This window comes from Photinus pyralis, unplaced genomic scaffold (assembly GCF_008802855.1).
Source record: "Photinus pyralis isolate 1611_PpyrPB1 unplaced genomic scaffold, Ppyr1.3 Ppyr1.4_LG3b, whole genome shotgun sequence".
NCBI classification, from domain to species: Eukaryota; Metazoa; Arthropoda; class Insecta; order Coleoptera; family Lampyridae; genus Photinus; species Photinus pyralis.
This window is the reverse complement of record NW_022170510.1, coordinates 14,576,018-14,603,393: the sequence shown is the minus strand read 5'-3', so window position 1 is coordinate 14,603,393 and position 27,376 is coordinate 14,576,018. Positions and strand designations below refer to the sequence as shown.

At 35.0% G+C, this 27,376-nt stretch overlaps 2 protein-coding genes and 1 long non-coding RNA gene across 6 annotated transcripts; 2 read left to right on the top strand and 1 right to left on the bottom strand.

Annotated features, from left to right (window-relative positions):
* Positions 1 to 583: 583 nt before the first annotated feature.
* LOC116167467 lies at positions 584 to 7,447 on the top strand. 4 transcript variants are annotated; one of them, XR_004144536.1, is made up of 8 exons: positions 633 to 721; positions 1,866 to 2,073; positions 2,137 to 2,207; positions 2,927 to 3,067; positions 3,856 to 4,026; positions 4,982 to 5,024; positions 5,337 to 5,395; positions 5,575 to 7,447. It is a non-coding gene; the product is annotated as an uncharacterized LOC116167467 (long non-coding RNA). The 4 variants fall into 4 exon arrangements; XR_004144537.1 differs by having other exon boundaries at positions 639 to 721; positions 1,870 to 2,073; XR_004144534.1 differs by lacking the exon at positions 1,866 to 2,073 and having other exon boundaries at positions 584 to 721.
* Positions 7,448 to 11,266: 3,819 nt separating this feature from the next.
* Positions 11,267 to 19,394, top strand: LOC116166764 (eukaryotic translation initiation factor 4B). The gene is made up of 9 exons (XM_031481867.1): positions 11,267 to 11,341; positions 11,640 to 11,762; positions 12,296 to 12,474; positions 14,565 to 14,687; positions 15,321 to 15,714; positions 16,051 to 16,307; positions 16,362 to 17,001; positions 17,053 to 17,140; positions 18,937 to 19,394. The coding sequence occupies exons 1-9, from the start codon at positions 11,329 to 11,331 to the stop codon at positions 19,031 to 19,033; spliced, it is 1,914 nt and encodes a 637-aa protein (XP_031337727.1). The 5' UTR covers positions 11,267 to 11,328; the 3' UTR covers positions 19,034 to 19,394.
* Positions 19,395 to 22,826: 3,432 nt separating this feature from the next.
* On the bottom strand, positions 22,827 to 24,009 carry LOC116167280 (60S ribosomal protein L15). The gene is made up of 5 exons (XM_031482603.1): positions 23,953 to 24,009; positions 23,590 to 23,771; positions 23,404 to 23,540; positions 23,133 to 23,243; positions 22,827 to 23,079 (listed from the first exon to the last, which is right to left on the bottom strand). The coding sequence occupies exons 2-5, from the start codon at positions 23,759 to 23,761 to the stop codon at positions 22,885 to 22,887; spliced, it is 615 nt and encodes a 204-aa protein (XP_031338463.1). The 5' UTR covers positions 23,762 to 23,771; positions 23,953 to 24,009; the 3' UTR covers positions 22,827 to 22,884.
* Positions 24,010 to 27,376: the final 3,367 nt, after the last annotated feature.

Genomic DNA, 27,376 nt, shown 5'->3' with positions numbered 1-27,376 from the left:
CTATCTTGACAACAGGCGTTTATAGTAAAATCTACGTTACGCGCGGTCTAGTTATAACAAGTCTCTGCCTTAAAGTGCATTTATTGAAAATTGTAATTGTTTTTATTTGTTACTCAGTTGTAAACGTTGATTAACAAGACAAAACGCAAACGGGTAAACGTCATGTTAAACGCTACTGACTTGTAAAACTGACAGCTGACCTGTAAAAAGTTAGTAATCTAGTAATTTCATTGGCCAGAATTAATGCGAAGTCTCTGTTAATATGGATAACATGATATTTTAGACATTTCTTCAAGATCAATTTAAGAACTAATTTTTTACGTTTACTTGTTTACAAATGAGTAACAAATAAAATATTGTACATTATACGCCAGGTAATAGTTTTTACTGGCTCTAGGAGATGACAGGCTCGCCAGTCAACTTCTATCGCCAGTAAAAACTCACTTAACCTGGCTAATAATGTAAAATACTATTTTCATAAAACTTGACTGACAGTTGACACTGCCAAACTACCTTCACAAGAGCGTGCTCATTGCCACACACAAATCATGTGACCGTGCTAACCACGACAATTTTTAACTGCTTCCTGTAACCTGTTTCCGGTTTCGTTTCGTTCGTTTTGGTTGGTAGCACTAGCACATGCTCATCAAGACATGGTTCGCAATGGTGGGTATGCACATGCTCCTGCTTTTCGAAATTTGTTACCAAACAACTATTCGAGGTAAGCAATTCTTACTTTTCACTATTATTTGCACATTAAAGCACAACACAACATAGACTTTCTGTAACGAAAATTAAAGAAATCTTAAGGATTTTCTGCATGTGGGTCAGCGAGTTGAAAATCACAGATTCACTAGTAAAGTAGGTATCAATTGATATTTCTTTGAACCATAATAATTCAAATTTAAAAAAAAATTAAAATCTTATGTATACTCTTTGGGGGTTTGTATCCATAAAAGTTTATCAAAAGCATATGGAGCTTTATGATAATTCAATGATTAAATTTAAGGGAAGCTTAGCAATTCATGGCAACCATTGGGCCGTATGAATGAAAGTAAGCAAATGCTTATACTTGCAAAACTCAAAGTAAATACTCGTAACTGCCCCTTCATACTGGTCTGTTTAGCATGGTTTAGCAGCGCTGCACTGCGTCCTGTCCTTCTGCTTAGGAGCGGTGCCAGTGCGAAGGAGCACTTACGAGTATTTACTTTGAATTTTGCAAGTATAAGCATTTGCTTACTTTTATTCATACGGCCCATTGTCTCAATTAGGGATGTAACGGAAGTGGTTATATCGGAACGGAATTCCGAAGCGGAATTTTTAAATTTGGTTTATCGGAATCGGAACCGTAATCTCAGGCAAAAGAAACATGCCAGATTTTGAACAGTCCTAATATGTAAATAAATCAAACCAAGTTACTCGAAAATTAAGAAGCTAATTATATTTAATAAACAAAATAACAAGTGAAACGGTAATCAACGCAAAGCGTGGGGTAAGAGAGGTTCCTCGCGACAAGTATAAATGTGTTTCTACGTGAACACACTGATTGTGGCTGCACCGCCAACGCCATAAACCGCCCATATACATTCAATTAAAATTTGTCGGAATCGAAAGTGCAAAATCAGTCGGAAGTTCCGCTCTTTCAGAATCGGAATCGAACCTCCGTTACATCCCTAGTCTCACTACCTAATCTTTGCCATGGATTTTAAACTACGTTTAAGCTAACTCCGCTTAAATTTATCGATACAAACGGCCATTAACCAGACTGGTCGAGTAATAAATACATTTGTTTCTGAAGTAATTTTCACCAGCCTGTTGAATTATCGTAAAGCCCCAATGTTTTAGTATAGCATGTATTCTTTAAGGCAGATTCACATTATCGGTCAGGTTACGGTCAGAAGATGTTCATAAGGAACACAGGGTACAATAATTCACAGCACAGACCTGTGACCGATAAAATGTATCAGCCTTAATATGGGTCCCAAGGGTAATCATCGTAATTAATGATGATAGGCATTCCATGCACCACTCATAGAGAAATCAATGCTGAGGATTTGCCAAATTGCTGACAAGGTTTTCAGTAGCTAAATGTTTACATTAGTCACCTCGTATAGAGAACTAAACTTTGGTTTACAGGAATACATTCAGTAGAAGAAGCAATTGTGGACCATGGACAACATCTTTTTTTTTATTAAGGCATGGTTGAGGTATGTAGGTATTTAATATGTTTTACAGTGAAACTTTCAGAGCAAGATATAAAGATAGAGATTCCTTGTAGTCTTTAAATCACTTTTGTTTGCAAATATTTAAAGATCTGCATTTGTCACATTTCATGAGTTGATTTTTAAGTGAATATTAATAGCATAGGTAGGTATTTGATAATAAAAAATATTCCATAACATATGCACTTACCACCATCTCAATTAATTCCTGGTTTTTATATAGGTATAAAAGTGGATAATGTATTTGAGTAGCATTTTTTATTACTAATGCAACGATGTATGACACACACAAAAAAAGTTGTAAACATATATGGTTTGCGCAAGGTGGTGCACCCGCCCACAACGCGCTAATCATGCGAAAGTGTATATAGAACATATTTTTCATTTTCCAGGAAATTTGTTTTATAGTTACGGTTGTATTCTAATAAATGGGAAATTTGGAAATTTCCAAATACGTTTAATTCCACTGTTTTCAAATGCCAACACACATTTTACCTCCTATTTTATTTTACAAAGTTGCAAAGTTATTTCTGTCTTATGGTAGGATATGCAAATCCTCTATCTTTACTACTTGGTCTGAGGTTAAAACGAGAATGTATAAGTAAAATAATTTGTCTTTGAGAGTCTGCAAATAAACTTTAGCCAATACGTATTACAATCACCTTCACGACATATGTAAGAATAGTAAATTGTTTTCTTTTCAGCGCAGGGAAGAAGTTTATTAGTCAAAAGTAACCTAACAGGTAGATGAGGACACATAACCTGTAACTTCTCTATTGTGTAGGAGAACACAATGAGCTACCAAAAAATTAATTAAGAGAGAAATAACGTTCAGGTTCATTACGGTTAGTATTATGATCTCATTATCACACTCTAGAATCTGTCTCTAGATTAGTACTGTGCAAAAAAACGATTAATCGATAACATCGATTAATTTTTAAAAAATTGGTAGACTAATTGATAATTTATCGAAAATTACTGAAAAATTATCGATTTGTGATTAATTTTTTGGCTGGTTGACGTGAATTAGATACTATTATGCTTAAATTACTGTTTGTTAAAAACTTATAATTTTGAGGTTATTGAAGGACGTACCAAATTTTTGATTTCAGAAACCTACGGAATTCCTATAGTTGTTTTAATATTTTTCAAAACATCTTGTTCTTATTTAAATTAGCAATACCAAATAACCAAAATTGTTAACGAGTGTATGCATTGAGAAAATATTTATATCGATAGATTTATGAAAAAATATCCATAGTTTTCTCTCGATAATTATCGCTATTCGATTAATCAATAACAATCAGAGATCGACAATTTTCGACAGATGTCAATAATCTATTATTATCGACAATTAACGATTATTATTAATTATCAAAAGTTATCGATTAACGATTAATTGATAATTATTGGACTAAACAGACTTATTGATAAATCGATAACAATTTCAATTATCGCCCAGCACTAGTCTAGATTATATTATTGAGCAGGTCTATATGATGATAGGCATACCATGCACCACTCTTAGGAGAGTCACTGCTGACAATTATGCCAGTTATTACTGATTGAGACTAATGATCTTTTTATAAATTTTATGTTCTATAAGTAGGTAATTTTGGATTGTTAATTATAGATGCGCGGTCAATAAAACTGCCAGCATTCGGATACTGGCATTTAAATGCAGTTTAATTTGGAAATAACGACCCTTGGCCAACAACTTTGTTAATCAAGTGCATTGTTCGGATCTAATTGGGGTTTAGCATGACTATTTTATGAGGATAATTGGACATTTCTATGAACAAAGGTAACTTAACTTTAAATTTTAATCTTGATTTTTAAAAATTAGTTAGTTTTTCTGAATTGGTTGCTTCTCTTTATGAAGATTTTAGGTACTATTTTGGTCATTTGTAACGTCCAGCTATGTGTTAGGCAACCAATATGGGACCATATCGCTGCTACTGGAATAATTTGTATAGTACGAGTACCTACGTATAATTAAAAGCGACTTTATTTAAATAGTAAATAAATTATCACATTCTGATAACATATAACACAATTTTATTTCAAAAAAACTTTCGGAAGCTGTTATTTGATCACCCTTTATAAGGCGTATTTATTTTCTCTCTTCGTGCCTGCAATTGCCTTCTTTCGCGTTTTCATACAGGCGAGAAAATGTACTTTTCTCCTTGTATAGGATAAAAAGTACCATTTTCACTACTAGTGTCTGTTGACATGATTGTTAACCTTTTTTCCGCTTTTAAAATAGGCTTTCTCAGCAATTGTTCAAAGTGGTTAATAATGTGGACATTATTAACTAGTAGTCAATAATGAGAACTGTCACGCTGTCACTTTTAGAAATCACAACCCGAAATTATGCTTATTAAAGATTTCGACAAGTTCTCTAAAATGAATAATTGCCACCATCCGTCATTTCCAGAGCAATTACATACATAAAATTATCACACGAAGTACGAAGTGTACAAATAACCATACCCCCTTGCAAACACGTTTAGGTCACATCAGTAACAGGCCATGTTGGTTGCACAGCTGGACAGCTGCAAATTACTAAAACAGTACAATCTGAATGTAGGTGGAAAATAGTCACAATTTCAAAAAAGATTATAATTTATTATGATGATTGGCATCATGCACCACTCGTAGAGAAATCAGTGCTGAGAATTATGCCAAACAACTGACGCAAGCTTGATTTTATATATGAAACTTTCCTTTTACTTCAATCTAATGTTTATTTTTTTTAGTAAGCAGTACAACTAATGCTGGAAGGACTGAAAAATCCTTAAGGTAAATTGTTTACTTTATATTTGGTTTGTTTTAGTGATGTTGGATAATTTTAAAAGAACTTTCAGTTTTCAAGCTCTTATTTTTTGCCATTTCTATTTATTGCTTTAAAAAAGATGCAGTTTATGAATGGTTTCAAAGCTGACATTTATGACCGAAATAATATACTAACTTTTGGAAGTTTGTACTAATGAAATTTTTTTTGTCACCGAAATATGTGCTGTCTTATTCTTCCTTGGATGTCTGCTTTGTTTCTGTTAAAATGAGGCGTTCTTTTTTTTGTTTAAACGCTCTGATTTAATTTTGTTGTTGTAGCATTGGCAGTGACTATATTTACTGGAATGTCCTGACAACCAAGTCAAATTAAAGACCAGGTAAGTTTCTTAACTGATCAAAATACATTATTTTTTTCGTCTTTCTTTTTGATGAAATTTGTTTTATTATCACTGAAATATGTGCTGACTTCATCTTCCTTGGATGTCTGAGTTTTCCTGTTAAAATTTGGTGTGTCCTTTTTGTTTAAAGGCTCCTAAATTTTAATTTTTTGTTTCAGCATTGGCAGTGGCCCATGGAGTTCCAGATCATACAGTAGGACCGGAATATTGGTGTTTTATCGTCGATGTACTAGTGGAGTTTAACAAACTAAATTTTACACAATCAAAAGTGAAATATGGCAAATTATACTCTACATTGTCATAATGTATGTGTAAATTTTATATGATGGCCAAGTCCCATTAGGTTTTTTGTTTATTTGCTCACAAGCAGTGGCGGCGCGTAGTGGTGTGTCTTGGGGGTGCACAATTTTTAAAAAAGGGGAAAAATGAGGCAACGGGTAAAACGCCGGAGGCGAAAATTTTTTGAGTGCCACCGCAACACGAAGTTTTTTGGGCCTATTAAATGGCATAAAAAGCTTATTGATGAGACCTCTAAATACTCCAGGGTTTATTGAATTTTCTCGTTTTGTCAATGGATGCGGAGAGCAAGTTCCAAAGTACCACAAAATTTTATACGGTCTATAATTTTGGATAAAACATACCTGTTCTTTTTTACTTCCTCATTACGTTTTTCGATACTCAAAACGGTATGCACTATTTAACTGTTGCCGTATATCTTACTTACCTAATAAATTAAATCTCAATTTAGCAGATATATGATGTGCCTTTGAAGATTGATATTTTTTATTTTTTCGGATAAATGCACTAAGTCTGTAACGCCATTCTTTGTCCATTCTGATGCCTCATCACCGAGCTCATAACCAAACAACAAACACGGAAAACAATAGACTATTGTTAAAAGGTACAACCGCATAACCAGTCAGTTTTTCATACATGTCTATTTTAAACGATCGTTTATAATCCCGACTTCCTTTATTGATTTTCGGTATTTCCAAACTCGGTTTTGGGCGACCCGCATATTTTATTTTAATTCTCTAATTCTTCTAATTTTAGTAAACGAAATTTAATAATTGTCTTTAAATAATGAACGGTAACTTCGCAACGTTACATTTAAAACCGAAACGATCAACAAGCCCTACTTCGTAGTCCGGCGAATATTGGTTCATAATGAGAGTGTGCTCTTGCTATACTTTACAACTTTGACTTCGCGGGGCGCACGGGGAAAGGCGATGTAGCGATTGAACGAGTCAGAGATTGTAGCTAATTGTGCACTGCACGGGAAGGCGGAATGGGAATAATTCTTAATACACGTTCAGCGGTGTGTCAGTGTACCTTACCCGTTAGGTTTTGCATTTCAGATAAGATAAGTGAACTATTTTTATTGCGAGATACGAACGTGTAAGAATGTTAAATACAGAAATAGAATTGTTATTGTTTTCGTTTTTTTTAAATGATTTTTGGGAGTGCACGTGCTCATGTGCACTTACTGAGAAACCGCCACTGCTCGCAAGGTTTTTTAATTTAATCGCACTAAACAAAGGAGAATAATTTACCACCTTAAAATGTAGAAAGTAAAGAGTAAAGTAATTTTTAATTTGATACATTTAATGGCATATTTGTATTTTGAATATGTATGTCTACACTAAAAAACATGCTTCAACTTCCATTATTACACCGATGAAACGCATGCCATGAGAATTGCACATCACCAGCAAAGATGGTCACTGAATGTTTTGGATGGATTACTGAGAGAACATCTGAGTCCGTTCCGTACTTAGAGTGGTCTTTAGACAGAAATCGCTATATAAGATTTCTTCTTGAGGACTTTGTGAAACTCTTTGAAAATGTGGCTGTAGCCTCTCGATGACAGTTGTTCGGGAATATCTTCATGGAAAGTCCAGATTTAAAGAAAAATCAGCGGCGTAATGTAGGGTGCAAACATATAACATTTATAATAATGGCAGAAATTATATGGAAAAGTAGATTAAAGTGTAGACTTCCATGTAAAAATAAAACAGTTACAAAAGGTTACTAGTTTTTGTAGTATCTCAAAACGGTACCTACTTACTTTAAAGCACACCTTGTATATCATTATAGAGATCTGTTGAAAAATAACCTTTTTAATAAAACTACTGTAGCTTTGTCCATAAATGAAGAATTTCTTGTCTAAAAAACCCTTATAAGAGTTTCCATGGGTCTCCGAAAGTCAAAGGGTGTTCTAGAGGCTTTGAAGACCTTTAATTAGCTTGTGAGTGAGCTCGGAATCTGTTAAGAACAATCATGTAAACTGACAGTGATATCCAGGGTTGAACAGTATTGTGTTCCACCTTGTATGTTCCACCAATCAATTTAATTTTTATAATCTAAAAGTAAGTGGCCAAGATTGTTTAACGAAGCAGCTCAGGTTGAAGTTCTTGGCCAATTTGCCATAAATCCCTCAATGTCAACATTTAGTTTTTTTTTGTTAATTATTAAATTTTTGTTAATTTTCTTAATGAATATTCTTGTCTAAAAAACCCTTATAAGAGTTTCCATGGGTCTCCGAAAGTCAAAGGGTGTTCTAGAGGCTTTGAAGACCTTTAATTAGCTTGTGAGTGAGCTCGGAATCTGTTAAGAACAATCATGTAAACTGACAGTGATATCCAGGGTTGAACAGTATTGTGTTCCACCTTGTATGTTCCACCAATCAATTTAATTTTTATAATCTAAAAGTAAGTGGCCAAGATTGTTTAACGAAGCAGCTCAGGTTGAAGTTCTTGGCCAATTTGCCATAAATCCCTCAATGTCAACATTTAGTTTTTTTTTGTTAATTATTAAATTTTTGTTAATTTTCTTAATGAATATTGACTTTATTGGTACCACTGGAGAGCATTTTTCAGTACCTTTCCAACGATGTGTCACAAGTATGGGGTTGCCATTGAGGATTTTTGAAGAGGTGGGGGGGGGGAGTTGTCACTCATAACGTCATTCTGGTTCCCCCGAAACGGTTTTGCGCGATTTTCGATATCTTCTTTAGTTTGGAAAATATGGCCGACTGCAAGCTTTAAAATTGACACCCTGTATAGATACACTAAGCAGAAAGACGTGTACTTCGTTGAAGGTCTGTGGTGTACCTACTTGCAGGAAGGCAAATGCAAAAGTGACGCTACAATATACAATTAATCTCAAACTGCAGCAAGCAGAGCTAAATTGAGACAACTATTTGATTAATATCCAAACTATACAAGATTTTTGTTTGAAATAACATTGTTGTAAAGTGACTATGTTACAGGTCCATTTTTAGCGCATTTTTGCAAATTTATTTGTAAAAAGTAGCTTTTAATCTCACTTTGGCTGGCTGGCAGCAAATGTGGGCGCGTAGAAGAACTCTTGTAGAAAGGCAACGGGTGTACGTGTATCTACAAGGCCGTGTAATTTGTAAACCTTGGGGACAGGGCTACATGATGTGGGGTTGGCGACATCTGGGCGTCGTCCTCGAGCGTAGTATACTAACGTGAAGGTTTTTCAGTTTTTTCCTATCTTCTACTACAGTTTTAGTCCGATTCTTTTCAAATTGGTGTCATCGGAAAGATGTTGTAAACGCGCACAACTCTTGCGTGGCGAAATTTTGTTTTTTGGCCTAGGGGCGAAATTAACGACCTTTTGCAAGGCGCGCGCGCGTCTTCGAGAGGTAGTCAACTTCGGGCACCTTTTACCTTCCGTTGCGAATTCTGTCACGCGTTTTAACGTTTCGTAAATCTCGAATGGCTGTCTCTCTTTCTCGTGTCGCCAATAGAAGCTCGAGCAATGAGAAAGTGCCCCCCAAAAATTAAGTACTATCTTGTGGAAGGTTTTTAGCGAGATCCACCAAAATGTGGGTGTAATATAAGTATGCACCGAAAAAGGAAATGTGGTAGCCTCCGACACGATCTTACTGATGGTGTAGTTAAATCTTCAAACGCGAATTGCGGGTGAACGGGACATCGGAAGTGGGTACCGTCAAAGGGAATGTGGTATCCTTTGACAAGATCTTTTATTCATGGTTGAGTAAAAAGTGGCTAATAGAATCTGATCTGCCACACAAAAATGCGCTGAAGTCCCTTCGATCTCACACGAGGACTTTGATAATTTTTTTATGTGTTTATGCCAAGAACATTTTGTATAAATATACCATAGGTATACATTCTTAAGAGATTTTTCTAAGAACATTCAATAGGTTTCATTCCAAAAGTGTAATGTTCTCGAATTATTCTACGAATATTCAAATTTGAATATTATCTTTGCTATTTGAAAAAAATTATCGCAAAGTCCTCGTGTGAGATCGAAGAGACTTCAGCGCATTTTTGTGTGGCAGATCAGTATTCTATTAGCCACTTTCGACTCAATCATCAATAACAGATCTTGTCGAAGGCTTCTACATTCACTAACCGTTTCCCACTTTCCGCGTGCACCCGCAATTCGCTTTTAAGGTTAAAATCGTGTCGGGGGCTACCACATTCCCTTTGACGGTAGCCACTTCCGACGTCCCGTTCACCCGCAATTCGCTTCTATTGGCGACACGAGAAAGAGAGACAGCGATTCGAGATTTACGAAACGTTAAACCGTGTGAGTTCGCAACGGAAGGTAAAAGGCGCCCGAAGTTGACTACTTTTCAAAGACGCGCGCGCGCGCCTCGCAAAAAGTCGTTAATTTCGCCCCTAGGACAAAAAACAAAATTCCGCCACGCAGGAGTTGTGCGCGTTTACAACATCTTTCCGACGACACCAATTTGAAAAGAATCGGACCAAAACTGTAGTAGAAGATAGGAAAAAACTGAAAAACTTTCACGTTAGTATACTACGCTCGAGGATGACGCCCAGATATCGCCAACCCCACATCATGTAGCCATGTCCCTAAGGTTGACAAATTTCACGGCCTTGCAGATACACGTACACCCGTTGCCTTTGCCACATTTGCAGCCATCCAGCCGGCCAGCCAGCCAGCCAAAGTGAGATTACAAGCTACTTTTTACAAATAAATTTGCAAAAATGCGCTAAAAAAACTAATCTGAAGTATGTACCACAGAATGCTTAGTGGACAATTTCTTCTGCGCTTTTTCTTCCGCTCCGCTCCTTTTGGAATCGTTCAGTTTTGTGAGATCTTTTCAAAATGAAATCCAGTTTTTTCTTTATTTGCATCCTTCCAAACAGCATCTTTGTATACCGTTACCAACCTTTAAAGGGGGCCGAGATATATGTACAATTTTCATAATTTGGATTATTATATATTCTTCATTTTTAGTTTACAAAGGCATGGAGAGTTAAACGAATGCTTTTCTTTCAAAATCAAGTAAAAAGAAGGAAAAGGGTGGGAGCTTATGCTCAACAGGGTAATACCGGAACACTATGCAAATTACGTAAAATGTGAAAGTTTGCCAATAATATCATTAAATTGAAGGTATAATAGTCGTTTCGGAATTTGCTCAATTATAGTGTAATTAGCATTCCTGAGTGTATATGTACCTATATCATTGTTTAAATACTTTACAATGCCTATATGTATTTGATTGATCTAAGGAACTGCCAATAATTAAATTACCTACATCGACTGTTAATATTGAACATCTGTCATTTAGTGTCCGAAATGGGATTTTGGTGAGTTGATGAGGTTAACTTTTCGATTTCAATGTGTGTGTGTGAGCCCATTTTTGGCAATTCTTAACCATACTTTGATTTAAATTCGCGCGTTCTTTCCTAAAATGTGATCCTACGAATCATGATCTTGCAATCATGATTGCGAAGTAGCCGAAAGAAAGCGCCTTTCATGGCATGAGTTACAAATAGGAGGTGTAAAACGGGCTTTACTTTTTATACCATACGTTTAGTTATTTTCTTTCTATCATAGTGGCACTAGTTCACATGTAGTGGCCAGCTCTTTTTCTCGGAAGTCCCAACATGGCTTCGTCAGGTTAGTATGGTTACTTTTTGTGATTCTGTCTTTATTATCTCTAGATCTAACGTTTTTTATTGGCATATATTTTTTGAAATCAAATAAAAACTTGCGCCGCGTTTTCGAATTTATTTGAAAATATATTTTACCCACAACTCCACCATACAATTAAAAATGTAATCGCCCATGAAGTTACCGCGTGGCTGCAATGTGGTGCAATTTATTTTTGGTTTCATCCATATTCAGAACCAAATGCAATTAATTTGTTTAGTATTCATATTGCGAACAAATCTATAATTTACGATTTTTCTTCAAGGTAAAAAGGGGAAAAAAACTAAAGGCAAAACCTTAGCGTTAAATGACTTTCTTCAGGAAACCCCAGGAACAACACCAACCATTCGCAAAAGTAATTGGGCTGATGAAGTTGAAGATAATTATGGTGAGTCACTCTTTGATAATGACAATCTCGTTAATGTACCATACAAATTTGTAATTAATTACGATTAGGTATTGATTTTATTGCCTTGTGGTTATTAGATTTTACAATTGAGTCTGTTAACATGATGAAGTTATATTTGTAATGCGAGTAGAAATAAGGTTCATAATAATCTTACATTTGGGGCTTACATACCGGGTGCCTAGTCACCATTTTGCCTCGGGAAGGTCTGAGTCAGACTATTACGCTCCAGCCGGGCGTCTGTGTATAAGCAGAGTAGGGGGACCAGAAATATGCAAACAAAATCTTTAGCCTGGGATCATTTTTAAATGGGAGGTTGCGATGTTTTGTTTGTTGAAATCTCCTACGGTTAGCTATTTGAGTGCAATATGTAAGCTGGTTTTACCAGAACTCAATTCAGACTAGTCTATTGTGAACCTGTTTTTGCCCATAACAGATATCTGATTAATGATAGCGGTTGAATAGTTTTAATTTAGTAGTTTGAACAGTGAAATCATTCGTAAATTCTGTTTAAGATCAATATGAGAGCAGACCGAAAGACAACGTCATATTGCCGACTGCACCCAAGTCGGCACGTGGATTTGATGAGTTTAGCGAAAGGATCCCTCAAAATCCTCCATTTAACGCATACATTACTAATTTACCATATGATGTGCGGGATGAAGAGATTGCAGAATTCTTTGGAGGTCTTAAGGTAATTATTCTTCTTTTAGTTCTAGGGTTTTTCATAAGTGATGATGATTAAGTAAATGTTAAATTGTATTAAAAATATGTATATTGCTACTTCTCCTGTTGCTCATTTTGTCTCGTTTGGAAAATGGACACTAGATTCCAGAAGTTTTTGGGATTTTTTAAATTAAATGTGTAATCGTAGTTTTTGAACGCCCTGTATTTATTTAAAGTCAAAATATCAATACAGTGCACTAAAGAAGAACCTCTTCTAACAGTCCTTTCAATAGGGACTTCCGAATCTTGATAGTTGATAGCGATTAGCGGCTGTATTAACGTAGCTACAGCTCTCTAATTGGCTGGCATTTATTCAGTCTATTTTGTCAAATCACCATAGAAGGATATAGCTTTTGACAACACTTCAAATTATAAAATCGGTTTATCAAAATGGATGTTCTGTTCGGACAATGTGTCTTGCACTTTGCCGATTGTACAGTCACCATAAGCGTTCCACTGAAAAGACTATTCTCACTGTGGTGGATAAATTGATCTGAAATTCTGCACGAACGATTTGAGGATAGGGTCACCTCACGTGAAGGTGGTGCGTAATTGTGGATTACCGTTACCACAGATCTACACATACCCAGATTGCTAACCTTATGCATTTTTTGGGAAACAAATTTAGGTATACTTTAAAAGCGCCCTCTATTGCGGAGCAATACAAACATGTACCGTTTAAAACTGTAATATGACGCTTATGGATTTATGCATTAGATGTCGCTGCAAAAAATTTAAAGCGGTAAAGTGTGCATAATTCGAATTCGTTATTTTTGGCATTTGATATTTGTAATCTGTGAATTTATTTTGTGATTTGTTTATAGACACGTATTCAAGAGATCATATATGTATACCTACATACGTATTCCAAATCTTATCGCCGAGGTAAAGAGTGTAATGTTAATTATGGCAGAGATATACATAGTTTTTAAGTAAACCTTTGCGGTTAGCAATCTGTCAAGACCTTTAAAGCTGCAAATAATTTCCGCCAACTTCAAAAAACCTTCACGATTCTTTAAGAACCTGCCCTATGTTCGTGTGTATCTGTGACCACAGATACATCTGTGGTATACATCTGTGACCACAGATACCCGCGCTTAATAACCCCTTTACGACGAATGAGTAACTCCAGTGTTAAATTAAACAATTATGGCTCAGCGTCCCTCCTATCATATCATATCACTGTAATAATATGAATATTAAGGAATTCGAATTGTGCAAACATTAGCGCTTTAATTTTGTGTCAGCGACATCTAACGCATAAATCCATAAGCGTCATATTACAGTTTTAAACGATACATGTTTATACTGCTCCACAATAGAGGGCGCCTTTAAGTATACCTAAATTTGTTTCCCAAAAAATGCATAAGGTTAGCAATCTGTGTATGTGTAGATCTGTGCCGTTACTCAGCACAATGTTGCAAGGTTACTCCTTTTTGTAACTAAAAAAACGCTTTTGGAGTTTTTGAAAAACATTTGAAGAACTAAGATATCACTGAAAAACTGAAAATGTTAAATTTTGTTTACATTTTTCCTAGCTTAAACGGCTGGTTTTAAAAGAAAATGCACCCCAATTTTATCATAATTGAGCAGCCATTATTATATATATTGTACTAATCACAGTTCTCAGTCTCGATGATTAAAAACCCGTGGAAGATAATGATATAAAACAAGTTGGAAATCAGCATATGCATGATGAAAGCGCGTTTTTGGTAATGCAAATCTGTATTTCATTAGCAAAGTTTAAAATTATCGATTTCACAAGTAATCTAACTACACTATAACAGAAAGCTTTTAGTGAAAAGTTAACGTCTTTAGCAATTGTAATTGCTGAGATCTTAGCCGAACAGCCAGCCAGCCATAACGAATATAATAGCGTATTTTTTTTTCAAAAATGCGCTAAAAAGTATTGACGTATCTCATGGAATTTGTTTCAATATCAAAGTAGGTAGTCTATTATAGGGAGCTCTGTAAATGCAAAATGCGACCACAGCTTAATCCCTGTTATGATACTTGCTATAGTATTATTGTAAGTTTAACGCAATTTTTTTTTTATAGATTGCTAACATGAGAATTCCTCGAGAAGAACGCACAGGAGAACCACAAAGACTTAAGGGCTATGGATATGTTGAATTTGCGGATCGTGATAGTTTAATTGGGGCGTTAAATATTACTGCCTGTGTAAGTATCTACCTGGTCAAATATGTATCAGTATAGGAGCAGCATGCAGATGCAGACTTACTTAACTATTGTCAAGTGACTTTGTACAACCTCATTTTTTAGCGTAATCTCTCCCTGCACCACGCTATTAATGTATAAATAGTTATTTTACTTGACTTATGAGCGTAACGAGTGTGTCAATTGAACGAGAGTTTAAAAACTCCACTTTCTTCTTAAGTTTTACACATAATTTTTTCTGACACTACAATCAAAATAAATAATTATCATATGCAATAATGAAGTTTGACACAGCAATCTAGATAGGGGATAGGGGTATGTTTCAATGTTAAATGTCATTATTAAGATTAACACAGCAATTGTTTTTTACTTTTCTCACTAGAGAGGAAAATTGAATTTTCTTCTCTTCCCCTTTTTAGAGACGAAAGTAGTTGTTTCTAAAGTAGTTTCAGAAACATGTTAAGGTCCTACAAGCTAAATAGAAATTTTTGTTTTGACTCGCTCATAGTAGCTACTGATGGGGGATTTTAACAACGTTTAAATAAGAATAAACCGATGTTGTATCTGGTCCGTAAGAATCTATCTGGTTGTGTAATCATATTCATGTCAATTTATAGGTACTCATTTATTTTTCAGACATTAAAGAATAGAAGAATTAGAATTGAGGTCGCCGATAATTCGGATAATGACAGAAAGCGTGGTGGTCGTATGGACAATAATCGAGATCGTTCCGATAGATCGGAAATAACTTCAGGCGATTGGCGTTCGAGGCCGCGAGTTGATCCCCCTGAAATGAGTCGCAGTCGCAATAGCGGATTTAGTCGTGATCGAGATAATGCTCCGATGGATAGAGATAAAGGAGGGTCTTGGCGCGACAATCGCGATCGCCCCAATTTTAAAGAGATGGATAGAGGCAAAGATGGATTTGGAGATAGAGGAAGGTTTAGTGATAAAGATGGAGAAAGAAGAGGTTTTGGCCCGAGAAGAAATGAAGATAGAGAATTTTCGCGAGATTCGGCTATAGATAGAGGTTCGTTTTTTAATAATAATAATTGACGAACAATATTCACTATACAAAATCATATAATATCATAAAATAACAATACCAAAGCACATAGAACCACCAAAAAAGTTCAAACCAAGTATGACTGGCACTACCTACCGCAACTTTGTGGCATTGTAATTTACGATCGGTTTTTAACGTTAGTTTCCTGTATTAATTAGTATTTGGTTCTAGTTCTCCCTGAAACTTCCAAAATGTGCAGTTAGTGGCAATAATATGTAATAATAATAGTAATTATAATAATACAATTTATTATCCAACAAAATTAATTTTAGTGTAAAGGCTGTACTCTTTTAATTTTAGCCGAACCGAGGACTAGGCCTAAACTTATGTTACAACAACGATCAATTCCTCCACAAGCAGACGTTGAACAAAATGGTTCACAGGAAACATCAAACACAGTGCCTACCAGTAGTAGTATTTTTGGTGGTGCAAAACCAGTTGATACAAGTATTAGAGAGAGGCAGATTGAAGAATTGTTAGCAAAACAATCTGAAAGGCATGCTAGTGATAGTAGGGAAAGTAGAAGAGATGATAGACGAGACTGGAATAGAAGAGATGTACGGCTAGATTAATTTTTATGTTTTATTTTGCTAACCTATATTTTTTTAAAGGACGAAGGAAGATGGGGACGTGATAAAAGAAAAGACTCTCCCATAAGGAGGACCTCTCCAGATTATAGAAATGACCATTCGCCGGTTCGAAATAGAAATTCCTACAATCAAAGAGGTGATTCTCCTAGAAGAAAATATTCTCCAGAGAGGCGTAGAAGATCCCCAGAAATGAAAAGAGATTCCCCTGAAAGACGTCGGTGGTCGCCAGAATACAGAAGAGATTCTCCAGATAGGCGTAGGAGGTCCCCAGATTCTCCTGAAAGAAGGCGCAGAAAGTCTCCAGATTATAGAGACAGTTCTCCAATTCATAGAAGAAATTCGCTAGATCGTAGACGAAATCATTCTACAGATCGCCAGCGAAGGAACTCTCCAGATAATCGTAGGAATTCTCCAGATTACAGAGGAAATTCCGCAGAGCGTTCAACATATTCTTCCGATTTAAGAAGAGATTCGCCCACTCGAAGGGATAGCCCGCCAAGACAGCGGAGACGGTCACCCAAAAACAACTGGGAACAGAGAACACTGTCACCTGAACCAGCCGATAGATCCGATTCTCCCGAACAGAGGCAAATTTCCCCAGAGCGCAAGAAAAAATCACCCGACCGATCTAAATCTACTCGTGCAAATCAACGGAAAAATGGTAAAGAGTGTTTTAATTTATTGTGATAGTTACGTGATAACTTTGTTGCAGATGATCGTGACAAGAAGGGATCTAATAAGAATGAAAAATCTCAAAAGAACGATAGAGAAAAAACTAGGAAAGATGAGAAAACTACAAGGTATATCGTTACTATTGAATCAAAGTTCTTGTAAGACTTTATTACCGTAATTTTTATATGAACAGTGGAGTAGATGGTTATAATTAGTATGTATCAATTAGTGTTTCCTGTGAAAAGCGAGTGTAAATATGTTTAAAATAGAGGGGGGCTGTTCAGAATAACAACAAAAATGATGCAAATGATAACACCTTCAATGTTTTGACTTCATTAGTTGAAAATCCAAATTCAAATTTGCGGTAGATCCCCACGCGAGTCTACATCATAGCCGTGTTTTCAGATTTTTACAAAAGAATAAATTTGTCCTACAAATTTCAATGCCATCAAAGGCGATTGTGCTTTCTGTTTCGAAATTATGGAAAGGTGTAATGAAGAAGAATGTCATAAGATATCCAATTATCAATTAGCAGCAGTTCGAAATGGATTGTATGATCGACTTGGTTTCTGTCGTATAGTTAATGGTGACTTATTCGAACATTTATTATAAATTGTTATACTAGAAAACCGTTTTGAAATTTGGTCTTTCTTTATGTTGAATTTGCTGTTCTAAATATAACTTTTTGATAGAATTTGATTTGTTTTATAGCAGACATTCCATGGCATGACGGATATTGGCGTAGTTTTTGTATTATAAAATTCCATGGCATCACAGATTATTGAAAAAGATACGAGTTTTATTTTTCCAATTTTTCGACTTTATTATGAAAAAATTGGAAACTAATACCGTTGAATGACGTAAAAAATTTTTTCCTACAAAAAACCTTAATACATTTTTGCTCTAAAATAATTTGGGGAGCCAATAATCGCATGTTATGAATTTTACATTGAAATCCCTATGATGCGTTACTATGCATTAGTTCAATTCCAACTAATTTCTCATATGCAATATTGACTTGGGGAATATACTGCATCTTAGAGAGATATATTTCGACTTTAAAGGAAGGCCTGTTCGAATCGATAACAATTTACAGTTCAGTGATGATTGCAGTAAATCATATACTGAACTTAAAATCCTCACGTTTCCATGCCTCTACATTCAGGAGGCATTGTGTTACATTAAAAAATATAACTTTGGCGAAACCGCAATCAGAAGTGCATTCTTATAATACCTGGTTAAAAGATAATGTTCAATGTCGTTTTGTAGGTTAGCCAAATCACATAGTGGCATAACATTCCAGTCACAGTCATTGTATAACCGGTTACTCGCAGATATAAAGCATTTACCGTTGAAGACCTTTAAATCTAAAGTAAATCAACTTTTACAGTATTGTTTTTACTCCTTTGAAGAATTTGAGGAGTTTTGTGATAATTGGATGTAACATTGTTGAAGTTTATGTTTGTTAGTTTCGTTTACGTCTGACTGTTTGTTTTACGAGTTATATACATTTTTTTACCGTGACAAGTGTAAGTGTACCAACACAACAGCACAATATATTATTATTATTAAAATAAATGGTAATAGGTTGGGCCAAGACATTTTTCCCAAATAAACCAGGATTTCAAAATGTATTTTCATATTAAATTGTTACACCCTGTATTTTATAGTTTTTTTTGGCACCATAGTTTCATAATTGCTGAATAAATTGTAGAAATAAAATTAATTGGGTTAATTTGAATAGTAATATTCGCTGGTCCAATATATCTAGTTTTGGATGTGGGCCAAGTCGGACACCATGTTACAATGAATTAAAAATTTCATAATATTTATGATCGAAAAAAATGAATAATGCTAACAGTAATTGGTAATATGGCATATATTGTTAGTATGTATTGTGTATTAATGGACATTTTTTTAACAGGGAAAACCATGAAAGAGAAATGCCAAAAGTGCAAGAACCTGAGACACCCAATTTTGCCGTTTCTAATAAATACGCTTTTTTGCCAGAAGAAGATTGACGATAGACATAGGGACTGTTTAAATTTATTTCAACGTATATTTGAACTTTGTAAAAGTTTTGTAAAGATGATTTATTTTGTATATTGTGCCAATGTACGACACAATTCTTATGATTTCTTAAAAATGTGTAATGCTATTCACCTTTCAATTTATTTCAAAGTTGCTCGACTTATGGCCCAGTATAACTTTCTTTTTTCTAATATGGCAATAATGTATTGTTAATTATCTTTTTTTGAAAGCTATACTGGGCTGGAATTTAAAAAAATTGTAAATTGCTTTGTTCTAGTTATATTGTGTGCATATGTTCCGCATTGTATATTTATATTAAAATGGGAATAAAAAGGGGTATATTGTAATTTTTATATGTCTTCACATTTTAAATTGAGTAACTGTTTTTTATAGATAAGTTATTTAAATATCGCTGAATACAAATAAATATTTAATGACAAATTTTCTGTTTGATATACATTATTCATGTAACTATGGTATGGGCATCGAGTAATCATTTTCCCAAAAAAATTGGTGCAGAAATAAGGATTGAAATCGATATTTGGCAATAAAGTGATGAATACTAAAATTAATTCTTGATAATTGTCCATCTGGAACCATAAGCTTTCTTATAGGGAAAACCAGAAGCCGATACGAGTTCTTCTTAAGAAAATCGGTACATAAATAACGATTTTAAAATTGTTTGTGAACAAAAATACACATGGACCACTTCTTGGGCATTGCGCAATTGAATTTCCCAAGAGAATCGATGCATACATAACGATTTTTACATCCTTTGGATAAAAATATTTTGGTCACCAAAAATAGACCATGTATCATTTCTTGGTCATCAAGCAATCGAGTTTCATCATTTTCCCAATTAAATATGTATTCTCCTGTAATTGGTATGTCTGCTCTGTTGGGCAATAAATCTCTATTATTATTATATGGAACAGTTTTCAAAATTCGCCCCCGCGTTAAATTGACCGCCGCGGGCGCAGAGCTGGGAAAGTTACTTTGATAAAGTAACTAATAGCGTTTTCCACTGATGGATTAGCAGTGCGCATTATGGTACCGCCCTAATTCTGACTGCACACTTTCTTGGAGCAGGAAACAAAATTGCGCTACTTTGGGGCAGTGGAAATCGTGAGACAACCGAAAACTCTTTTAAAACTGTAATTGTTGTATGGTTAGTTAAGTAATGCCTACTTTCACAAATTCAAAGAATCCTTTAGCTGATTATTACTATATTGCGAAATTATTTCTAAGTACATAATTCCTAATTTTTGGAACACTATTGTGTTCTGTAATAATTGAACCTAATGTTTCTATTAATTCTTCATCGTCAGTATCTGAAGAATCCGTCAGTATTTCTGATACAACAGTACAAATAACTTCATCCATTGCAAAAAATGAAAAAAAATGTTATTTTGAAAGAGAAAGTTTTCAGGTTATGTATAGCGCTCTGAAGCTTTAACACGTAGTTCTACAAAATGCGAATTTAAAGCGAAATTTCATGGAGCAACCGGACAAGTGGAAAACGCTGCTCTGATATAATGCGAACTGATTTACGTGAGTGGAAAACGCTAAAACGTAAAAAAGTCGATCTCAGTTCGACAGAGGGCAGCAAGTGGAAAACGCTATAAGTTACTTTCCAAAAGGTAACTTAAGTTACTTGAGTAACTAGATACTTAGAAACAAAAGTAACTTAGTTACAGTTATTAGTAACTAAGTTACTTTTAAAAAAGTTCTTTTAAAAAGATACTTTCAAGATGCTTGCTTCAAATTTCAACAAATAATAAGAAACAGCTGCATACTGAATAACCAAAAGTTTTATTTTCATATTATTGCGTTCACAAGCACAACATTCTCACGTTTACAACTAACAAAGTAAATGGCGAATTTCTTTATAATAAGCATCAGATCACATGAACAAATATCTGCCGATGCGTCACCGGGCGTCGTGCAGTTGCCGAATCGCGAATTCGAAGTGTACAGATAAGAAATTTTGAGTATATAATTATAACGTCAATGGTAGGGTGCATCGACATCTTACTCATAGAGTCATACTCCTACATTGCATAATATATCAACTATCAGAAATAAAAAATTGCATTTTACGCTACTTCCTTTTATCATTTAAAACTCAGGTTACGAGCCTATCTCCTCAATATTAAATTACAAGTAGGATCAAAGACTATCCTCCTACAATAGTCTTTGGTAGGACTATTTTTCCTTATTGACATTATTTAAACGCATGTGAGATCTGCAAGGTATTTTGAGGAATAATTTTACAATAAATAAAAAGTAACTTTTCGGTAGGTAACTAAGTTCTTTTTAGGTAACTTTAGTTACCAGAAAGTAACTTAGTTCCTCTGAATCTGGAAAAGTTATGTTACTTTTAGAAAGTAATAAGTTACAAGTTACTTTTAGTGTTATTTCAAAAGTAACTAAGTTACAGTAACTTAGTTACTGCAGGTAACTTAGTTACTTGAAAGTAACTTAAATTTTAGTTACTTCCCAGCTCTGCGCGGGCGGCCAGATGGACGATTTTGGAATCGCACGGTAACATTCTACTGCCTAGTTACAAAAAACCGTTTGTACCCTATGACGAGGTATTTTCTACGCTGGCTCTCGGTCTAGTAATGCGGGACAGAATCGTGTTATCCCTAATATTTGAAAAGAAACAATTATTTGTACATTTCTGATTTTATTTTATTTCGCAATGAAAAGCGAACTTATATACGTAACAGCTATGCAGATCAGTGGTCAGTCACAAATAACGCTTCGAATAAAACCAATGCAGTCACAGCATTGACAAGCCGAACTGTAACAGCAACTAAAAGACGAAACCGCTTGCAGCGTTGCTGCGCTTGTTGTTGTTCCGTCGGTTACGTGGATTCAGGCAACACCACTACACAAAAACGGGACGCACTGGTTTAATTCCGGGGCGTATTTATTAATTTTTAGAATCCGAGATTGTATTTGCCCTTATGGGACCGCTAAATACGGAGACGGTTGGCTACCTTTCCTTCTGTTAAATTTAAAACAAAGAGTAAGAGAGATGGAGATGACTGAATACAAATCCCTCCATGGAAATTGTATGTCTGTTAAATTTAAGGGATTTAATACAAGGTGGAAACTGACTGGCTAACTACTCCCATTTCCTGGAAAATTGACCGATCGGTTTTCTTGTACAATTATGCTATAGTACCCAGGTGCACCATCCTGTTGAAAACAACATACAGTATAAATAACATCTGAAAAAAATAACGAAATCGCAAATTGAGGTATAGGTCCACAAATGCTTACTTATCGGTTTACAGGGTGTTAAAATTTGAAGGTTTTTCCTAGTTTTTGAGACATTTCTCTCAAATTCAAAATCTTGTTTTAGGGGCCATGTTCCACTTTCTACCCCTGAACTTTTATTCAGTGTGCAATTGGTGGATTGTAAAATAAATTTGTTTGGAAATTTTTGGTTTCTTGAAATTTATTCGTATTTCGTATCTCCAGCTTTTTTACAAAAAGGAAAACGGTCAATGTGTTTTGAAATATAAATTTATCTGAAACGATTTTACTCTATACATACCCGCCACTAAATTTGTTTTTTCCTTATAAATGGGTATTGAGAATTTAGTTTATTAGTGAATCCTTTGTTTCTATCTTGCATTATAAAAAGTTTCCATAACACGAACCATGCCACTAAATTACCATAACATTTAAAAAGATAATCGAGCATAGCTTTCCGCCTTTTGCAAGTATAAATAATAAAAACATTGGGTTCAGTTGGAAATGAAATTTGAATAAAATAAAATTTAAGTTTATCTGATTGTTTAATACATGTAAAATGTATATTAAAAAATTAACGCTTTCTTCGCAATTGAAGGGAATTTCTCCTACGCCATGCAGCCCTGCGTGAACCGCCAATCGTTTGAGAATATCTGTGACCTTTTCCTAATCCACGAGATGATTTGCCCGATGAAGTTTTGCCACGCAATTCACGATGCTTGTGTACTGGATCGACTATCCAATTGATCTTGGGATCACGTCGAATGGTCTATTAAAGTAACAAATCAATAAGACAATAAACTTTTAGACATATTCACTTACATTATGTGCGGGGTTAACAAGAATAACTTCAAAATATTTATGTGAAGAGTCTTGACCAACCCAGTATGATCCTAATACACGTAAACCTCCGCATCTACGTCCAACACGTTCCTACAATAATACATAAGTACAGAACACATAAAGACTAAAAACAATTCTTAAAATTTTACATCATTCAGACATCCAAGGAAGATTAATTTTCATGTTGATTTCAACCAGTAATATTTATCATCACATTATATCAAAATATTGACTCAAAATCAAAACCTACCTCAGCAACAGATTGCAGTTTTCGTTTAGGCTTCAATTCATTTACACCATGAGTTTTAGGTTTACCATAAGTTGCTCCCTTTGGTACTGGACGTTTACGACCTCCTCGTCGAACTCGGATACGATAAATAAGGTATCCTAAAGTAAAAAAAACTTAATGCACAAGTTAAAAGCTGTAGTACTATACCTTGTTTAGTTCTGTATCCCAATCGACGAGCCTTATCGGGACGTGATGGTCTTGGAGCACGATGCAACTTTGTTAGTTGACGATATTGCCAAACACGGATTCTCAACAAAAACCTAAGCACATCGCTTTGTTTCTTCCGATAAATTTCCTGCATATACTTATAGGCCCCCATATTTCACGATCTACAATGTAAATAACTTAACCTCAAAAGAAATTTTGTTTTATATTGAAGTTAAAAAATAATTCTTAATGCATTTTAATGAATTAAAAAAGAAGCCAATTTCCGTATTAAAGATAAATATATTGATATGATTGATAAAGTAAATTTAGATGATTTAAAATATATATTATTCTCTTACGTACTTTAAACGTTCAACATGGAAGGAAAAGGAAGTTTTACTTACGCGACATCTGTAGAAGTTTTATGCACTATCGTCGCGTTTCTATATATATACAAGGCATTTCAAAATATTCGGTAGACAGCCAGTTTTTTCTGAATTGGAGTCCGGTCGGCACACCTCTGTAGTTAAAATTACCTAGTAAACGTATTTTAGATGGGAATTCAAGTTCAAACTTTAATCGCAAACTAGATTTTGATTTCGTGTGCGAAGTCAAACCCGCCAGCGTTATATTTCGTATATTTACATACCGCAGAAGCGAATAAATAAAAATTCCTTGCAAGTTTGTAACCCTGCTGTGTGTCATCTCAAAGATAATAGCATTGTTTAAATACTTACAATGATAATTGTATTATCTTTGGTCGAATTTAGTCGAATAATAGTTGAACCATTGTTTAAATATTTAAACAATGGTTGAACGTATTATCATCATGATAGTCAGTGTTGTAATAATAGATACTTTCATTCTTGGATCTAGGCAAAGATACAGATACAACTTAGTAATTGTAACTAGATACCAAAAGATACCCAAAAACAAAAAGGGTCTAGACACAGATACGCTTTATTTTCCATGCTTGATGCCGGTAAACAGTTATCGAGTAATAAAAAGAAAGCGTTTTGTCGTTTGAAAATATAATTTTAATACGTCATTATAGTATTGATTAATGGAATTGGACAATAAAGAAAATAGTCGAAAATGTACCTAAAATGTTAGATACAAAAAAAGTATTTGAATTGTAGATACAGATACAAATTTTGAAAAGGTCTTAATATATATCTCACAACACTGATGGTAGTATCTTTGGTTGAACAACATATATACTAGTATATGTTGTCTGTGACCATAGAGTGTAAGAATAGACTTTTACATTATGGTTGAACTTGTTGATGGTATTAAATTGAATATGAGCTGCTATTAAACATCAATATGAACAACGTTTTTTATTGTATCGGTTTCTAATATAATAATATAATAGCTCTCCGTTCATCCGTTGCGTTGATCCGTCAAACCATTGAATAAAAACACTATAAGAAGCCTAACCCCGTGGAAATAAAGCGCGACAGAGTTTGAACTGAGAATATAATGGGAACACTGTCAATAGAGTCGATTCTTGAACTGAGAAGAATGAGAATTTGCTTTCCTCCTATTTACCGCAAAGAGAGTTCGGTGGTCACAACCAATGCGGGTGCAAGGGGATTTGTGAGATTTGTCGCGCTTTCTTCCATAAGCGTTAGGCTTCTTATAGTGTTTTTATTCAATGGTCAAACGGATAGTACGTTTTGTTAAGGTTCATAGCAATCCGTCCACATTGTACATTTGCAAGTATAACCATAACCTAAACTTTATTTTGTAGTGTACCCTCCGTGATTTTCAGTATGTGAAAATGGTACGAAAGTAAGAACACATTGCTATCTGATTATTACCGTGAAGAACGAATAGGCGAACACTGTTAACATACCAAACATAACCTCACTCTTGTTAAAAACGGACCAACGGAAACGTAAATGTTCAACTTCAACCAACTTTTCCGTCGTAAACGGACGACGTACGATTTAAAAATTTACTGTCTTCTGATTGGCTAACGGACAAACGGAAACGTATATGAACGGAGAGCTATGAACTTACCTTAAATTATTTATATAGCAACAAACTACTACCTTAGATCAAACATAAATGAATTATTTAGTTTAAAGATTTTAGTACAACACTTCCCCTCAAACTTTAAACTTTCATTTATGTTACAATGAAAACATCCCCAATTTTTCTCTAAGATGTTGAAATTGAATTTTTGGAATTGGCTTAGTTAAAATATCCGCAACTTGATCTTCACTTCCAATTTACAAACACGCTAACTTCCATCTTGATAACTTTCCGATTGATCCATGTAAATTTCTTCATCAATTTTTCCATATAAAAATGCAGTCTTGACGTCAAATTGAGCAAGCTTCAATTTTTCTTTCGCTGCAATACTCAAAACTATCCGAATTGAATCAAGTTGTGCCACAGGACTAAATGTCTCATTATAATCAATACCTTCTTGCTGACTGAATCCTCTGACAACTAAACGTGCCTTAAACCGAGAAACATATTCCCGTAAGAATCCCGTTTCACACGATATACCCAGCGATTAGAAATAGTTTTTCGCTTGTCCGGCAGTTCAACAATTTTCCGCGTCGAATTTTCTTTCAATGATGCCATTTCTTCGTTCATGGCGGTCACCCAATTCTGCTTTCCTACCGATTTTATGGCCTCGTTATAACTTTTTGGTTCTACAACTTCCGAAAGCATTGCATATAACAACCTGTTTGGTGCTTTGAGATCGTTCCGATTTCTGAGATGTCGTTTTTCCAAGATTTCTTCCGATGCTTTACACTCCAATTCCTCTTCTTGAGTTGGTGTGCTCGTCTCTTGATCGACAAAATCTTCTTCATGATAATTGCAAATTCCCTTGATCGAATCTTCTACTTGAAATGTTTCGAGACCTTGACAGATGCGATTTTCCGATTTATACAAAATACGAAAACCGAGACGAAAACCGTCAATATTGTAAGAATATCCGACAAAAATTCCTCGTTTGCCTTTTGGGTCCCATTAATTTCTCTTTTCTTTCGGTATGTGCACGAAACAATCTGTGCCAAAAACATAGAAACGATTTAAATTCACCTTCTTCCCCGTTCGTAAGGAGATTTATTTTCAACTCCACTTGGTCCACTGCGATTCAAAATGTAAACAGCAGTATTGACCGCTTCCGCCCACAAATATTTTGGCAATTTTTTTAGCCAAAAGCATTGTTCGAGCCAAATCAACCACCGTTCTGTTTGTTCGTTCAGCGCATCCATTTTGTTCATGTGTATAAGGATTTGACACCGTCAAATTTACCCCGTCCACCTTCAATATTTTTCGAACCTCGCTGTTGTTGAATTCTTTTCCTCCATCGCACTGCAGGGTTTTCATCGATCTACCAAGTTGAGTTTTTATGATTTGTAACACCTGCACAATTTTTCCAGCAGTTTCTGATTTTTCCTTGAGGAAATAAACAAATCGCATTCTTGAATCACAAGTAAAACACGCAAAATATTTAGCGCCACCCAACGAAGTGCATTCCATTGGTCCGCACAAATCAACATGTAGAACTGTTCCAGTCGTCGTAGCACGCTGATTTGTTGATTCAAAAGTACTCCGGTGTTGTTTTCCTTCCACGCAAGCTCCGCAAAATGAGTCGCCCTCGATGAAGTCGATTTTCTGGGTTTTCAAGATTTTCTTGACATATTGTTTGTTCTGATGTCCAAATTTTTCATGCCAATTTTGAAGTGTAATTTTCGTCGTTAGATTGGCCTCATTTACGTAATCTTTCGGAAATGTTATTTGGATCACCATCCTGAATAAT

Bases quoted from the DNA above. Each gene is read 5' to 3' on its own strand.
- LOC116166764 (XM_031481867.1), top strand. The intron at 11,763-12,295 runs GTGAGTCACTCT...ATTCTGTTTAAG, and splicing joins TGAAGTTGAAGATAATTATG to ATCAATATGAGAGCAGACCG. The intron at 14,688-15,320 runs GTAAGTATCTAC...TTTATTTTTCAG, and splicing joins CGTTAAATATTACTGCCTGT to ACATTAAAGAATAGAAGAAT.
- LOC116167280 (XM_031482603.1), bottom strand. From the start codon at position 23,761: ATGGGGGCCTATAAGTATATGCAGGAAATTTATCGGAAGAAACAAAGC. The intron at 23,541-23,589 runs GTATAGTACTAC...TTTTTACTTTAG, and splicing joins GGGATACAGAACTAAACAAG to GATACCTTATTTATCGTATC. The intron at 23,244-23,403 runs GTAGGTTTTGAT...GTATTATTGTAG, and splicing joins AACTGCAATCTGTTGCTGAG to GAACGTGTTGGACGTAGATG.